Here is an 18,957-nt window from a genome sequence, read left to right as displayed (position 1 = left end):
CTCTCATACGTTCTAGTAGAGTTAGTGTTCTACCCGTATTATATGGTTTCCATATAATTTCAAAGTCTGATACATTTATTAGTGATAGTACACTAATAAATTTGCATGAACCTATCAACTACAAGGAAGCCATGGCAGGACCAAAGTCTGCAAAATTGAAAGAGGCTATGGACAGCGAGATTCAGTCCATGTATGACAATCAAGTTTGGAACTTGATTGACAATGTACCAGGTCGTAAGATGGTCGGGTGCAAGTGGATCTTCAAGAAGAAGACCAACATGGATGGGAAAGTACACACATATAAGACGCGATTGGTTGCGAAGGGCTTTACTCAAACTCCCGAAGTTGACTATGATGAGACTTTCTCACCAGTAGCGAAGATTAAATCTATAAGGGTTATGTTATCCATAGTTGCATTTCATGATTATGAAATATGGCAGATGGATGTCAAAACCACTTTCCATAATGGGAAGTTGGCTTAAGATGTTTACAAGTGTCAGCCAGAGGGTTTTGTCGATGCAAAGTACCTTCATAGAGAATGTAAGCTTGAGAAATCCATCTATGGATTGAAGCAAGCATCTCGCAGATGGAATCTTTGTTTCGATGAGAAAGTCAAAGAGTTTGGTTTTTCAAGAAACAAGGATAAGTCATGTGTATATGTCAAAGCCAGTGGGAGTATAGTTAGCTTTCTCGTTTTGTATGTGGATGACATACTTCTCATAGGAAACGTCTCAACTTTGTAGGAGGTTAAGTCTTGGCTTGGGAAGTGCTTCACTATGAAGGACCTTAGAGAAGCTGATTATATTCTAGGGATAAGGATAATAAGAAATACGAGTAAGAAACTAACAGGACTTAGTTAAAGTACTTACTTAGATAAAGTGTTGAAACGTTTCAGCATGGAGAATTCCAAGAAAAGGGAGTTACCAACCCAAAGCAATACCAAGTTGAGTAAGACTCAAAGCTTGAGTACCGAAGCTGAGATATTAGAAATGAGTCGAGTACCTTTTGCTTCCACTGTTGGCTCGATCATGTATGTTATGATGTGTACTCTCCGTGATGTGGCGTTCGCTTTGAGCATGGTTAGTAGATATCAAGGGAACCCTGGTAGAGCTCATTGGACTGTGGTGAAGAACATTCTTAGGTACCTGCGGAGGACTAAGGAATGAGTTCTTATCCTTGATGGGAGTGATGACTTGAGAGTGCGAGGGTATAGTAATTCCAGTTCTCAGACTGACTGAGATAATTTCCGCTCTCGGTTGGGTTGTGTCATTACCCTAAATTGAGGAGCAATACCTGGAAAAGTTATAAGCAGGAGATCGTAGTTGATTCAACATTCGAATCAGAGTACATAGCAGCGAGCGAAGCATGTAAGGAGGCGATATGGCTAAAGAACTTCATCGGAGACCTTGGAGTTGTACCGGCCATAAATGATCCTATATAATTTTTTTTGACAACGAGGGTGCGGTCGCCTTAACCAAGGTACCGAGGATCATGGTAGATCCAGGCACATCGACAGAACATATCACTTTATTAGACATCAGGTAGAAGAGGGACTCCTCGTAGTGAAAAGGGTATCGTTAGAGGAGAACGCAATAGATCCCCTTACGAAGAGACTGAGTAGGGTTAAGCACTTACTGCATGCTAGGAGGATCATGCTGAAGGATGATATTAGTTTTAGTGATTAGATAGCTTGTAGAAACTTGTAATAGATAAAATGTAACTTACATTTGATGATTAAATAAAGGTGTTTTATTTATAAGTAAAGTTACTGTCTTGTGTTAGTTATTTACTATTGTTTCACTTTGCATGTTTTGACTTCCTAAATAATAAGATTATTTAAATTATCCACATTCGATCATACATTGGAAGTAAGTGTGAAAGAAGTCTGTCATGAATTGGCTTGTAGATTGTCTAAGCGTTTAGACATAACAAAGGTTTGTTGCAACATTCATGAGTGCTCCTAAAATAAGATTTAAGTATTGGATTAAACCCGTGCTCACATGAATCACTTCATGGAATTTAATCACGAGTGATTGTGAGACAATAATATCATATAGTCTTTAAACCTAGAAATATAAGTTGTTGTTTACAAGTTGGTTGTGCATTGATAATGTGTAAACGCATCAGTTACTTAATGTTATAAAACGTATTGTTCTGTATGATTTGATGAGTAAATATTACAAGCATATAAGTCAAAGTTTATCTGTTCCTTTTATCCTAAGAGGTTAAAAGCGATATCTTGGGCCCCTCGATGATTTGGTTTGACTTATGTGTCGGGCCTAGTCAAGACTAAATTGATGTGTTTAATTAAGTTATATGCCAGACAAATCAGAAATCGGGAAATAAACTGTTGGACAGTAAGTATGACTATTTTCCATGTATTTGTCTGCATGATATCTTGAGAACGGAGGACTATAAGATCCCTTATCTAAAGGACGTGTTAGAGTTCGATAGTGACTTTTGAGAGCTACGATTGCTAATCGGATTTTGAAATCGTACTTGCATTTATAGTTATTAGACTTATCCAAGTGGGAGACTGTTGGATTAGGTGTCTAAACCCATAACTATATTTGGTATGTACTTGACCCGATAGTAGCATGGTCCTTTTGGGTTACCTTCACCAAAGTAACTTGATTGGATGAATTATGGAGAAAGAGGTTGATTATGATTTATTAATATATTATGTGAATAATATATTAAAAGAGAAATAATATTAGTTAATTAATATTGATCAATAATTAATTTAGAATTAATTTTGTGGTCAAAAGAGATTAATTAAATTAAGGGGACTGATATTGTAATTATATGATAATTGCTAAATGGGATGAGGATCCCTATGGATAAGGTGGACGAAATCTTATGGGTAGCCCATAAGGATTTTTTCCATGATAAGGATTATGGAAGGATCTTATGGATCGCTTAGAGTCTAAGAAACCGAAGTAGGTCTTTGACTGAAACCCTAATTCTTCAGCTATATAAGGACCCCCTTGGCATCATATTTTCAGCTACATGAAACCCTAAAAGGATCTTGGAGCCGATTTTGAGCCTCCTCCTCCTCCTCCTCCTCCTCCTCTCTCTCTCTCTCTCTCTCTCTCTCTCACTCTCTCATATTCTCCAACTTGCTTCTTGGTGTTTGTAATCGATTAGAGGTATTACACTTGTGATACTAAAGCTCTCAAATGTTAAAGATCAAGCTACAAATGAAAGGTAACATACTAACTTTGTTTTAGTTATGATTTTCGATTCAAAGTATGCTAGATTAGGGTTTACAGTCTTTTGATGATTATTGCATGTATAAATAGAAAAAACTAGATCCAAAGCTTTAGGGTTTGCATGTGCACCATAGGATTGTTGTGATGCTCAAAACCCATCACTCTCATCCAAAATCTCCAAAATTCCCTCTTTGACAGTAAAGATCACAGGAGTTTGGTCCATAATACTACGCGTAATCTTAGTTGATATAAACTCTCTCATCTGCTCATCGAGCTGCCCGGCTCCAGAGCCCGGGCCTGATCCCTCACCGGTGCCTAAACGCCAAATAGTCTAGTATGTAGCGTCACCATACTACAACATAACATAACAACCGTAAGAATACTCATCACTATTGAGGGACCACGCATACAGTACAAGTTTCCTGGTTTTATCTCAGTCCTTGTTGACTCGAGTATGGATACTTTGCTTTCAGTAGTACAGGCCCATAGTACCTTCCAAATCTATCTGTACTTTCCTCAAGGATTGCCTCGACTCCACCAAGTCCCTTTTCACTACTACCACTCCCAACACTAATCTCATACTAGGCTTTCCCTAGAAAAATCTCCGCCCACCCAGTCCTCAGCTACTGAAGGATTTCCCATCAATGTCAACTTGTTACCTCATGAATATAGCCACATGCAACAAAGATCAGATAATCCTTCGAGTAAAAGACTCATCCCTATAACGGTTAGACTCAGACAAGAGTTGCGCTATAGGGTCAAGTCTATCACTTTGAGATTATCCGGCCTGTGCCCCATGTGACTTAGCATATTCACTTAGTAACTAACCCACCGCGCCAGGAGTCCCACAAAGCACAAAGCAAGGAGCATTCAGACATTGGAAAATCTAACCAACATAACACAATCAAACCATTCTTTCCTCTAATCAGGAATCTGTACTAGCATGAAATTTATAAACTCATACAATTAGGCATAATTTAAACAGACTACCCTACCACTGGCTGATCAATTCTAGCATGAAAATCTACAAGCTCATATAAGCATACAAATGCATCTGTCCTAGATCCTTATCTCTAATCTAGCATGCAATTCTCATAAACATATTATAACATAACTTGTATGGGTAATTTGGGAATACTTACTTGAGCTCAACTGATTGCATGCACCACACCCTTTTCTCTTTTCAAAATTCTTTTCTCTTTTCAAAGTTCTTTTTTTATAAAAAATGATTTTCTTTTGAAAATTTTCATATCAAATCCTTAGTTTGATTTCAGAAACACCCGAGAGTGTGCCCGAATCCCTCAAACCAAGGCTTTCTTACCAACTTGAAACATCCAAAAAATACAGTCCAAAATTTTCATTTTAAATCATTAATAAAACCATAAATATCATTCATCATATAAAAACCATAAGTCGTGAATCTCAAAAATATCATAACATGTATCAAATATATTAGAGTATAAACATCCTAGGCTGAACAAATGGTGTGTGCACTGCAGTCATCCCGAGCTCTTCCCATTACTACTGGAAGTACCTGAAACCAAAACTATAAACTATAAACACGAAGCTTAATGAGTCTCCCCAAGCTACCACATACCATACACATAATCACATAATCACATAGACTAGGCCCCCGCCTCTTCCTTGGGCCCCGCCCGGCATCAGACAGTGTCCGACATCAGGCCCCGCCTGGCATCGAGCACCGCTTGGTATACATATTTGTTTCTTTCTAGGCCCCACATGTCTCTTGGGCCCACCCATTATACACATACATACAACAACATAATTGTGCTAGCACATAAAGAATCATAAGAACTATTTATTCTCGTCTTAAGGCCTCGCCTATCATGGGTCCCGCCCCTACTCTGCTAATAATGAGATATGGAACTCCATCCACACTTAGCTAGTAATGAGATACAGGACCCCGCCCACACTCACCTCCCTACCAGGCACATACAAGTATCACAAAGACATCAAGTATAAATAAACATGCATTCCTTCATCGGGTACCACCCGACATCAAACCTTAGTTCGGAAACATACATGTAAACATTCCTTGGACCCCGCCCGACATCGTATTGAAATCCCGAAGCATACAAACATTCCTTGGGCTTTCCCCGACATCGGACCTTAGTCTGGAACATACTAACATACATAAACGGGCTGACATTAGTGCCTTCAACCCGTTCCTATAGGAGAAAACTCACCTTTGAAAGCTGAATGCAGAAGCTCATAATGAGGAATCTCTAACAATTGCTCCGACGACTCCACGAGCTATCATTACCAACATAATACTTAGTCAAAATCCAATAATCCCTTAGATATCATTCCATACCCAAAACCCCTTCACGGTCAACCTTGGTTAAAGTCAAAGTCAAAGTCAACACCTCGGTCAAAGTTAACATTCTGGTCAAAGTTAACGTTCTGGTTTGACTCAACTTGCCGAGTTCTATAAATTAGGAACCCTGAAATCACGATCCAACTCGTCGAGTCATCCCCTTGACTCGCCGAGCTCCCTTGTTACTCGTAGTCATGATAAAGCAAGTCAACTCGCCGAGTCCATCCTCAGACTTGTCAAGTTCTACCTGGTACAAAATCGGGACAAATCATTCTAACTCGTCGGGTTCCTCTATGGACTCAACGAGTTCCTTAGTCTGTCTGGGCCATCTTAATGGATTAAGCCCCTACTCTTCAGATCTAAGCTTCATACTTCACATATATAATGTAAATATCCTTTTGAGGGTAAAGTTTCCAACATTACCCGTTAATACCCTTACTTAATGGGTTTAGCTCAAACCCTAACTCTTTAGGACCTAGATATTGGTTCACAAGCCATCACCCACCAAGCTAAAGCATATAAACTAAGATTTGGACCCTAGAAACTATATAAACACGTAAAGCTTCCACCTTTCTCTCCATGCATGGCCTTTTGGAGCTTAAAAGGCCAAAATGTCACATGTATCTTGCATGGTGCTTCAATAGCCATAAAGTTTGCAACTTTATGCAATGAAAGCCCTCAATGGTTCCAGATTTGATGGTGTACTAACTTGGGACGTCTATATCCCAAAGATCAAGCTTCTTGGACCAAAAACCCAATAAAATGATAATAAAGAGATCTAAGAAGCTACTAAGCAAGTTTGAGACTTGATTACCAGATTGTGATGAGAATGAAATGGAGTCTCTGGATCTACTAGCTTCTTCTTGAATCCCCAAGCTACTCCTTCCTTCACAAGCTTCAAAACACGCCAAGTTTCTCTAAAGGATGGCTCACAACACTAAAACTAGCATTAGGGTTTCTGGACTTAGGGTTTGGATAATGGAGGCTAGAAACCCTAGAGTTTAGAGTGAGAACTCAATGAGTTGCCTTCTTGTTTGGAGATTTTCTTTCCTCATTTGGCCTTCTGGTTTCCAAGTGTTACAATTCTTTGCATAATCACACACACAAATCATTGTTACCATGATTTATGTGAAATGCCAACATCAATACCAATTTCTTACTATATTCTTCACATAATCACACACGTGGACTGGGAATTACTGGCGATTGTGCCACCTGCGTTGACCATATCATTCGGGCTATGACCATAGCTTTGATACCACTTGTTAGGATCACTACTAGCCCAACCATGTTCAACATAGAAGTACAATGAAGGGATTACCCATTGCCTTATATGCTAGCATATAGTTCCTCTTTTTACCAATGTGGGATTGGGTTTACATCACAACATGTATTAGGCACCTAAAACCAAGTGTAAATATATGGGGAATGGAAAAAGCAACCTCTAATGTGGTAGATCCAATCCTATTAATCGGTGATTTTTTTAATTCATTCTTGATTTGAGTATTTTTAACATGTTTTAACACAATAAAAATCCGAAATATATGTTAACTTTGAATACAATACTAAAAAAAAGTATGTCTTCCAAGTGAACACACAACAAATCTGAAACGCATATTTCAATCGAGAATACAACGAATCGGGCCAGAACACAAAGAACTCTCCTGCAACGGTGTCTGTGATGTTTGTTTTTAGCTCTAATAGAGAAAACTCAAAACTTATCAATACTAAATCTTTATATACTTATAAAGGAAGTATTTTTCCTTTCACCACATTCATTTGAAACTCCCATGCATTTTTTCTTTCACCACATTCATTTGAAACTCCTATGACTTTTCAATTTCTTTCAAATAATAATTACAACTTGGTTAATAAGATTAAATAAATATCAAACCTAAAGTGTAATCATATATAAACTAAATTTGAATATTAAAATTATATATTTACTTCTACGTATAAAGTTATCATTGTTAACTTTTAACATATTATACTTAATTTATTAGTTTTAATATATTGTTGGATGTAAACCATTATCATTTTAAAGATACAATTTTGGAACAATTTGTATAAAATACTTAAATTATTAAATTATGCATAACATCACATAGTCAACTTATGTATAAATTTTAGTTTAACTTGAACAAACCAAAAAATATTTTGTAAATAGTTAAAAGTGATCAAATGTAGCGTCTTTTTAATAATAATTATAAGTTGATTAATAAGGTTAAATAAATATCAAACTTAAAGTGTCATCACAAATAAACTAAATTTTAATTTTAAAATAATATTTTAACTTCTACTTATAAAGTTATGCCTTTAACTTTTAACATATTATACTTAATTTATTAGATTTAAAATGTTGTGTATGTAAACCATTATTAGTTTAAAGCTACAACTTTTGAAAAGTTTAGACAAAATACTTAAATTATTAATATAAATATAACATTATAGTGTCAACTTAAATATAAATTTCAGTTCCACTTAAAAAACTAAAGAATATTTTGTAAATAGTTAAAAGTGATAAAATGTAGTGATAAATGCAAAAACTGTTATGAAATATTAGTTTGTGAATGACCATTGGATTCTCCATTTCTCCCATAACTCTCCATCATTATTTAGCATTAGTAACAACCATTTCAATGTGTTTTATGAATGTAATAATACACCATCATAATATGCATTCATATTATAGCTCATCTTTCTTCTTATTTGGATAGTATAAATAGTGAGCCATATGTATTAGAAACTTGATGATTTCATCACAAGTATTGGAATAAAAGTTCTCTCCACTCTCATGTCTTTCTTTACTTTATAATTTATCTTGTTATTTGATCATATTTTATAACACGTTATCAGCACGACTTTACCATATAGCTAACTCCTTATTGTTCTTGTCATTTTCAGGTATGTATTTTTTATAATTTTACATGCCAATGCTTGCAACTTATTTTATGGAATTTCTTAACTAACAATTCCTTAACATACAAGTCTTTATTTTGATTTCTATTTACATTATGGAAAACCATGCTATAGAAAACTTTCTCTAGTTTTCATACTACTAACATGCTCCTGCAGTAGCAATATCATGAGAAAGGTTTAAAATAAATATGAATTAATCTCATGTCTTCTTGTGGCTAAACAAAACAAGAGTTAATGATGAAAAATCACCAATCAATCCCGACTGGTTCTAGTGCATTCCCTGAAGTGAATGCAACATCATATAATCATAATAGTCATGGGTCTAACCGACGTTGTGGAGGTTATTACAATTATCATAAAAATAACAAGATTACAAGTAATCACCAGAAGTTATAAAATAGAAAAAATCCACATCTTAATGATAAAGTGGTCAAGGCAAAAAAAAAAGGTCAAATGTTTGTCATTAATGTTGAATGACCGATCATTTGTCTTGTACATGTCGCTTGCCAAAGCATTTTGTTGATCTTTATCAAACTTATCTAAAATATAAAGAAAAATAAAATATCAAAACAAATATTATTCAAAGTGATATTCATGAAGATCAACCAGAAATGACACATTTGGATATTGCCGATTTTCTTGTCTACCCAGAAGGGACAAGTGGTGATATAAATGGTGATTGGAGAATAATGTGTAGTTTTATTTCATGACATTTATTATGTTTTTATGTCATATTCGTTTCATGAGAAATGATGTCGTCACAATCTTCCCAAATTAATAAAATATGACTTTATTCCTCTAAGTCGAATGTTTCTTGTGTTTTATTTATTTATTGAAGAGAAATATGGATATTCACAAAAGAAATGAGGAAGATATATGTCTTGCAGACAGTGCAACAACACATAGCATTTTTAATAATGAAAAATATTTAGCTTACTTATCAATTGGAGAAGCAAATGTTAATACAATAACGGGTAGTGCAAAAATGATCGAAGGCTCCGGAAGAGCGAATATCATATTACCACAAGGGACAATAATTACAATTGGAGATGCATTATTTTCATCAAAATCACCAAGAAATTTATTAAGTTTTAAGGATACTCGGTCCAACGGATATCATGTTGAAACAACCAATGATTGTGATAAAGAGTATCTCAATATTACAAAAATGATATCGGGTAAGAAAAGTTTTTTGGAAAAATTATCTATATTGTCCTCCGGATGTACTATACAAATATTACAATGATTCATGCTATTGAAAATAAAAAAGGTATGATAACACCTACAAAGTTTGGCATGACCGGTTGGGCCATCCCGGATCAATTATGATGTGCAAAATAATTGAAAGTTCAAGTGAACATTCCTTGAAAAACCAGAAGATTTTTCAAGCTAATGAATTGTCATGTGTTGCATGTTCTCAAGGAAAATTAATTTCCTATCCATCATTGAATAAAGTTGGTTATGAAAGTCCTAGTTTTTTTTAAATGAATTCAAGGGGATATATGTGGACCAATTCATCCACCATGTGGACCATTTAGATATTTTATGGTCTTAATTGACGCGTCAACTAGATGGTCACATGTGTGCTTGTTATCTAGCCGTAATCTCGCTTTCACAAGATTACTAGCACAAATAATCTGCCTAAGGGCACATTTTCCCGATTACCCGATTAAAAAAATTTGACTTGACAATGCTGGAGAATTTACATCACAAGCTTTTAATGACTATTGCATGTCGATTAGGATAACTATTGAATATCCTGTTGCATATGTTCATTCAAAAAATAGTTTAGCTGAGTCGTTAATCAAACGCCTTCAATTAATTGCAAGACCATTACTAATGCATTATAAACTTCCTAATCAACATAAGGGCATGAAATTTTACATGCAACATCACTTATATGCATAATGCCAACTAGTTATCATGAGTTCTCCCCTGTTCAACTGGTTTGCGATCAAGAATCAAATATTTACCATCCAAGGATGTTTGGATGTACAATTTATGTATGCATTTCTCCACCTCACTTAACAAAAATGAGTCCTCAAGAAGAGTGAGAATTTATGTTACATATGAATCTCCATCTATAGTAAAATATTTAAAATCATCAATCGGAGATTTATTTATAGCTATACTTGATGATTATTATTTTGATGAATCATATTTTCCAACATTTGGGGGAGAAATAAAGAAGCTGGAAAATAAAATCTCTTGAAAGGAATTGTCACTTTCAGTTTTAGATCCTCATTCAAGTCAATGTGAACTTGAAATAAAAAAGATAATTCCTTTACGAAATGTAGTAAATCAATTGCCAAAAGCATTTACTGACCCTAAGTGGGTAACAAAGTCTCATGTACCAACTATACTTACTCAAGTTAGAATTGATATCCCAAAAGGAAGAAAAAAAAACTGCAAATGAATCTTAGGCACGCCTGAAGCGTGGAAGATCAGCCGGTTCCAAAGATAAAAATCCTCAAAAATGAAATGAAGCAAATACAATTGATGGTCCAAAAGAGAAAACAGAATCTCTTGAAAAGATTAATGAAGCTCTAGAAGAGCCTAATGATATAACAAAAGAAAATAAGGTACCTGAAAAAAAAAATGAAAATGACAAGATCTCAATAAATTATGTCATGAAAAGAATAAGATGGAACCGAAATAAGATAGATGTCGATGATAATTTTTCATATCATGTTTCGCGCGCGATTATAAAGAAAATGAGGATCTTAAACCTAAATCTATTGAGTAATGTATGAATAGAAAATATTGGCCAAAATGGAAAGATGCAATCAACAAAGAGCTTAATTCTCTTACTCAACGAAACGTTTTCGGACCTGTAGTCCGTACACCAAACGGAGTAAGACTAGTGGGACACAAATGGGTATTTGTGCGCAAAAGAAACGAGAAGAATGAAGTTGTGAGATATAAAGCAAGACTTGTGGCACAAGGTTTTACCCAAATGCCCGTAATTGATTATGAAGAAACATACTCTCCTGTGATTGATGGAATTACATTCCATTATCTAATAAGTCTGGCAACACATGAAAAATTGGAGATGCGTATGATGGATGTAGTTACCGCCTATTTATATGGTTCACTTGAGAATGATATTTATATGAAAATCCCAGAAGGGTTTAAGGTGCCAGAAGCACAAACTCCTAATTCACGTGAAGTATATTTGGTAAAATTAAATAAATCTTTGTATGGATTGAAACAATCTGCCCGTATGTGGTTCAATTGTTTAAGTACATTTCTTTTAAAAGAGGGCTATAAAAATGATCCATTAAGCCCATGTGTATTTATAAAAAGATCCGGATCAGAATTTGTGATAATTGTTGTTTACGTAGATGATTTGAACATAATTAGAACTCCTGGAGAATTGGAAAATGTCACTTCTTGTTTGAAAGAAAATTTTGAAATGAAAGATCTTGGTAAAATGAAATTTTTTTTGGGTCTTCAAATTGAGCACACCAAAAATGGAGTTTTTGTACATCAATCTAGTTATCTAGAAAAAGTGCTTAAAAGGTTTTATTTTATATGGATAACTCACATCCATTGAGTACCCCGATGGTAGTAAGGCATTTAGATGCCAAAAAGGATCAGTTTCGGCCTTATGAAAAACATTAAAAACTTCTTGGTCCCGAAGTACCATATCTTAGTGCTATTGGTGCACTAATGTATCTTGCTAATAATACAAGACCTAATATATCTTTTGCTGTAAACTTATTAGCAAGATATAGTTCTTGCCCAACAAGAAGACATTCGAATGGAGTTAAACACATTCTTCGATATCTTCGAGGTACAATGGATATGGGCTTATATTATTCAAATTCATCAAATGCGGAGTTAATTGGTTATGCAGATGCTGGATATTTTTATGATCCACACAAAGCTCAATCCCAAACAGGTTATTTATTCACTTGTGGAGGTACCGTAATTTCTTGGCGTTCTGTTAAACAAACTTTAGTTGCTTCTTCTTCTAACCATGCAGAGATTATAGCAATTCACGAGGCAAGTCGTGAATGTATTTGGTTAAGAAATTTAACTCATCACATTCGTGAGAGTTGTGATCTAACTTCTAACAAGGACATTCCAACCATACTATATGAAGATAATGCGGCTTGTATAGCCCAATTCAAGGAAGGGTTTATCAAAGGAGACAAAACCAAACATATATCACCAAAGTTTTTTTTACTCATGATCTTCAAAAAGAGTGTGGCATCAATATCCAGAAAATTCAATCAAGTAACAACTTGATAGATTTGTTCACTAAAGTGCTCCCTACATCCAAATTTGAAAACATGGTACAAAATATTGGAATGCGACGCTTTAAGGAAATCAAGTGATGTGATGATCAGGGGGAGTTGGAAACACATTATACTCTTTTCCTTAGCTATGTTTTTCCCACTGGGTTTTCTTAGCAAGGTTTTTAACGAGGCAATTGTTCCAAATATCTATTATTAATCATGTACTCTTTTTTCTTAACAAATGGTTTTTCCCATGAGGTTTTACCTATTAAGGTTTTAACGAGGCATGATACAATCGTCATTCAAGGGGGAGTGTTATGAAATATTAGTTTGTGAATGACCATTGGATTCTCCATTTCTCCCATAACTCTCCATCATTATTTAGCATTAGTAACAACCATTTCAATGTGTTTTATGAATGTAATAATACACCATCATAATGTACATTCATATTATAGCTCATCTTTCTTCTTATTTGGATACTATAAATAGTGAGCCATATGTATTAGAAACTTGATGATTTCATCACAAGTATTGGAATAAAAGTTCTCTCCACTCTCATGTCTTTCTTTACTTTATAATTTATCTTGTTATTTGATCATATTTTATAACAAAAACTAAATTGTAATCTCAATTTAACTATATAATATCTTAAAGATATTATTATAATCGTTAAAATCTTTCAAATAAGTAGCTTAAAATATCTTACAATAATAACAATTAAAAATAAATTTATATAAATGATTACATTGTTACCTTTAAAATCAAAAAATAATGTTTGATGTTTTAAATAATTATAATAATAGAAATTAAAACAATAAGCAAATAAATTTTAAAATGTTGATCAACAATAACAGCAACTATAAATAATATTAAACCATATATTATATTTAATTTTATTTATGTGTAATTCACGTGTAAAAGTCATTCAAACGATTGACATTATGCAGTTATAATAGATGTATATATTATCATATAATTCAAAATAATCAATATATTACATCAATTTAGTATACGAATTATTATATTAAATTTAACAACAACGTTATTGTTATATTAAAAAAAACATATATTTATAAATATTTTAACTATATAGGTGTTTCTGCGCAACGCGCGAGCATTCGCCTACTTATGATATAAGACCATACGTTATCATTTTAACCACTAGACGAATAGAAACATATTCGACGTAGGGGTTAACTTAAACTTCTTTAAAAAAATCGATATTAATTAAAACATTAAATAAATGGGATAATATATTTATATCATGTATTATCAATTGACCACAATATAATAAATCTACTTTATTGCATGTGAGATTTCATATTGAATTTACGTCAATATTGTTTACTTTGGAATATCGTGTTGCAGAAAAATTGGTAATTTTATTTTTATTAGTCACTTTTTTTAGTTGTTAGTTTAATAATAACCCTATTTATTTTATATATATATATATATATATATATATATATATATATATATATATATATATATATATATATATATATATATATATATATTAATCAGAAAGTTGTTATGATTAATATTGTTTTGTAGTTTTTGACTTTTAGTTACCACTAGTTTTTTTTTTTTTTGAGTTTTGCCCTCTTTAATGTTTGATATTTTTTATTTTAGTTTTAATTTTAATGTTTTTTATTATATTATATTTAGAATTAAACTTATTTTTTAATCTGACTTATGTCAATATAGTTTAATTTAAAATAAATAACTAATAATAGAGTTGTTTACTCGGTTTAGCAAGTGAACAAAGACACAAAATCACTCCGTAACGCTGTGACCCTCAAGTCAAGATAATGGACAATTGGACACGGAAGTAAATGCATCATTGACCAATTTTTTATTGGGTTTCGATTTGTACCCCTACCCGCTTCACTCTCTCATAAAATAATAATAATAATAATAATAATAATAATAATAATAATAATAAAGGTTATACTTAATAAAATTCATATTTTTGATAAACTAAAATAAAATGACAAATTAAGACAATTGTCTCAAATTAGTTAAGATTTTTTTTGTTCATTCTTTGTTATTAAACACTTTTTTTATTTGATTAATATTATGATAAATTAAAACAGATTGATAGTTAAGTTAAGGCATTTTTTTTAATTGTTCATAGTAGATAATGATATAACTGATTGAATCACATCATGTATAGTAGATAATGATATAACTGATTGAATCACATCATGTTGAAATATATGCTTTATACCATTGATATGCTTCACATACTATTATTATTATTATTATTATTATTATTATTATTATTATTATTATTATTTCAACAACGACAGAAAATATTGTTAATGACTATTTTTCAAAAGTACTTTTGAAATTCAAAGGAAGTTCGTAACTTTGGTCTATTTCAAAAATAATAAAACTTATTATCAATGATATTTTTTGAAAAGGTGTTTGGTTTATAATTTCAAAATTTTACAAAGACTACGTTAATAACTTGATAAGGTAACTAATTATGTTTGGTTCACTCTTTTATAGATGATTACGGGTAAAATTACTTCAACTATTTAAACAAAAACATCATTTTGACAGTTCATAATAGGTTTAGTAAGTTACGATAATTTTGTATAAAGACATTTGATCAATTTGAGTTTTTTTACATAAATTATCACTAGAATGATCGTTCGGTTAAAAGCATGAGTGAAATGATTTTGAATATGGTTCTTTGATTGATTTTGGTTATCTACATATTAGTCAACATTAAAATAGTCTATACTACATTTAAATATGATATGAACCATCCAAATTAGAATTCCAATGGATCAGTGCCATTCAAAAAAATAAATAGCATTAACAATAGATCATAGAGTTAATTGTCATGTTATCTTGATCTAACTATAATAAAAGAAATAAATGATAATAGTTTGTTTCTCTTAAAATTTATAAAAATAATTGTTGATAGACAATTAAGTTTGTCAACTACTTTGATCCAGATTATTCATAATGTGAAATATTTGAGTGATTGCATAAAACGAATTTTATTTTGACAATTTGAATGAGACGATATAATTATTTAGATTAATTTAGATAAAATCTAAATTATTATTTTGAATTTTATACCGGTTTGGACCAAAATCTAATTTTTTATTCTAAATTCCATCACGACATTGCCAAACTCAATTGTCCCTTTTTTTCTTTACAAATTTTAATCGATATTATGCATATTTCTTTTATTAAAGTGACAATATGGTAGCATTTCGAACTGGATTAATTGTTGAAGATGCCTTTTTTGTTTTTTTTTAATGTGTTAACTATCAAAAAGTGACCTTTTAAAACCTATCTAATTAAATTGTAATTCAAATGGTTAAGAACAAATTTTAATTAAATTTGAACTATTAATATCTATATTTTAAGAAACCTAAATCAAGTTCAAAACGGTGTTTTTTTTTTTTTGTATAAACAACACTACAATGGTAAATCTTATAAAAGAAAGTGAAACATGCACACACAACATATTTAATTACTCTATGAAGTTCTTAATCCATTGGAAGAGTAGTGAAAAACGGCTAAACTAGGTATCACCGATCAGAATTACTTTTTTCGAACAGTTGAAATAATTTTAATTGATAATCCAGATAAAAGATTAAAAATGATTAACTATACACAAGAAAAAAAGTCAAAAACATAATTAGTTACCTAGTATTAGCCATTAATTCGTTTCCAAAACGGTTTTTCATCATAAAAACTATTACGCAACTTATAATACAATTTAGCATTTGACCAAATTCCCAATTTGAAAATCATTTTCTATCATTTTCATAAAGATAGCAAACTATTAAATAAAATGGTCATCTTTATCAACTTCAACAATTCGTATGCTATTTTTACAAAAGGCAAAAGCTAAATCAAAAAATCAAAAGGAAAAGAAATATAGAAAGGTTGAAGGGTAAATACGTAATTTCGGAATTCCCGCGTCAAACTATGGCGTCTACCCACGGAATCTATTTCAACGAAAGCTGCTTCCTGAACAGCTTCAACAAATCCTCAACGAACCAACCTCGAAGTTTCCCACTTCTTCCTCATAAATCCCCTCACCTTCCCACACCCTTTGCATCTCTGATCTTCTATATAATTCCCCTTTAAACCACCGCTAAACAGATCTCCGATAATTACCTCCATGTCTGCGACAGGACCTACTGTTGATTCTCCAGTTAAGCACCAATGGAAACTTGATGGGGAAGAACAAGACTCCTCGAAAAACTACGCTCTCAGTGGCAAAATCATGCTTTCTTCAATAATTGTCCTCTTCGTTGTCGTCGTTTTCTTGGTTCTTCTCCACCTATACGCACGATGGTACCTCCTCCGCCTCCGCCGCCGTAACGAAACCCGACGTAATAATCGCCGCAATCGTTCCACCCGTGTTGTCTTCTACGTCGACTCGAATAGCACTATTGGTATGCCCACCGGTGGGCTTGATGCATCTGTGTTGAAGGGACTCCCTTTGTTTGTGTACTCGTCGGAAACTAACAAAGATATGCCGGAATGTGCCGTGTGTTTGTCGGAGTTTGAAGAGGGTGAAAAAGGTCGGATTTTGCCAAAATGTAGACATAGCTTTCACACGGAGTGTATTGACATGTGGTTCCATAGTAACTCAACGTGCCCGCTTTGCCGATCGCCGGTGGAGCCTGCTGATATGGAAATGAGGATGTCGGTTGAGCAACCGGCGACTTTAGCCGAACCCAGTTCAAGCAATTCACTTAGCTCCCCGGTTCAATATAGTGGGAATCATACAGAAACGCCGTCGTTGGCAGATCGGAGGAAGGGAATCGACGTCAGAATAGATGTGCCTAGTCGGAGCGAGTTACAGGCGGATACTGAGTTCCGGTTGCCGTCGCCGAGTCAGGGTTTCAGATCTCCGGGAAGCAGATTAATGGCTTTGAAGAGGATAATCAGTATGAGTAGAAAATCGCCAGCGGTTTCTCCGTCGTCAGGCGTCGGTCCTAGTTGTTTGACAGTGACCGAATCAGATCTCGAGTCAGCGTCTCCTGAGTCAACTCGGATAGGGACCGATGATCTTAGATGAAACTTACGAAAGTGGATATCGTTGGCGGCTATTGTAAAACCATATACAGCCGTCTGATTAGACACGTGGCACAATCTCAAATAGAGCATGTTGGTCTTTAATCAGACACGTGGCGCATATTCTCGGTTGTTGATTTTCCCAAGGACGTAGACTTGTAGATATTTATGGATTTATTATTTATTTTATTTTATTTATTCTCCCATCTTTTATATTAATTTAAAATATCCGAATGGAATACAAAGTGTAAACAAGTAATTCAAATCGAATCATACCATATATCTCATGTTTCTATCGTTTTTCGTCTTTTAGATGTAAATCGTTGAATTATTTAATTTCCTTTACATCAATTAAACGAGTTTTCCATAAACACATATTTCCCCACCAACCTATGCATAGTATACATTAGGTGTATTTAAAAAATATATAAATTAATCACGTAATTTGGAAATTTATTCAAGACGTTATGCTACAGTACTAGTAGAATAAGTTTCATCACGAGAGGTCATAGCCTAATGTTTTGGTGATTTTTGGTCTTTCATAAAAAAGACACATTCTATACATTCTATACTAGTACAATTACCAAAATAAAGTACATCTCAAAGGCTATTACCCATGCTTTTATAATTTTGAGTGTTCCTTAGACTGTTACGGTGAGATACTAAGATGGCATACCCATAGCCCGGTTATAATAGCGAATACGACTTAGGAGGGTAACTATCTTTTATCCGTGTTTACATATTGATAACTTCTTCTTTTTTGTACATAATAAAGCAACTAACTTGTTTTAACTGTTTAAATTACACCAATATTACCGGCTAATACATATTTTAACCGGTAACTCAAAGGAAAAATGACTTAGGAGGGTAACTTCCTCTTATCCGTGTTCACATGTTGGCAACTTCTTATTTTTTGTACATAAGAAAGCAACTAACTTGTTTTAACTGTGTAACATCCCAAAAATCATGACCAAAAATTTCATTTTTAATTTAATACTAAAACCATAATTGTCAAACCATTAATTTAATACTTTGACATCGGGTCCTGCCCGACATCAGGCCCTACCTGACATCGAGCCTCGCTCGGTATACAGGTCTGTCTCTCTCAGGCCTCACGTGTCTCCGGGCCCCGCCCGCTAAACACATACAATCATATAACAAGCTAACACATAAAGAAACATACTCT

The 18,957-nt window shown here is 33.4% G+C and overlaps 1 protein-coding gene across 1 annotated transcript; it reads left to right on the top strand.

Moving 5' to 3' along the window:
- Positions 1-16,743: 16,743 nt before the first annotated feature.
- Positions 16,744-18,068, top strand: LOC145000951 (RING-H2 finger protein ATL2-like). The gene has a single exon (XM_078960253.1). It carries the CDS (start codon positions 16,870-16,872, stop codon positions 17,773-17,775), a length of 906 nt encoding a protein of 301 aa, XP_078816379.1. The 5' UTR covers positions 16,744-16,869; the 3' UTR covers positions 17,776-18,068.
- Positions 18,069-18,957: the final 889 nt, after the last annotated feature.

This window comes from Lactuca saligna, chromosome 6 (assembly GCF_052625555.1).
Source record: "Lactuca saligna cultivar CGN05327 chromosome 6, ASM5262555v1, whole genome shotgun sequence".
In the NCBI taxonomy this organism is placed as follows: domain Eukaryota; kingdom Viridiplantae; phylum Streptophyta; class Magnoliopsida; order Asterales; family Asteraceae; genus Lactuca; species Lactuca saligna.
The sequence above is the reverse complement of the archived record's forward strand: the minus strand, read 5'-3'. Positions and strand labels throughout refer to the sequence as shown.

Bases quoted from the DNA above. Each gene is read 5' to 3' on its own strand.
- LOC145000951 (XM_078960253.1), top strand. From the start codon at position 16,870: ATGTCTGCGACAGGACCTACTGTTGATTCTCCAGTTAAGCACCAATGG.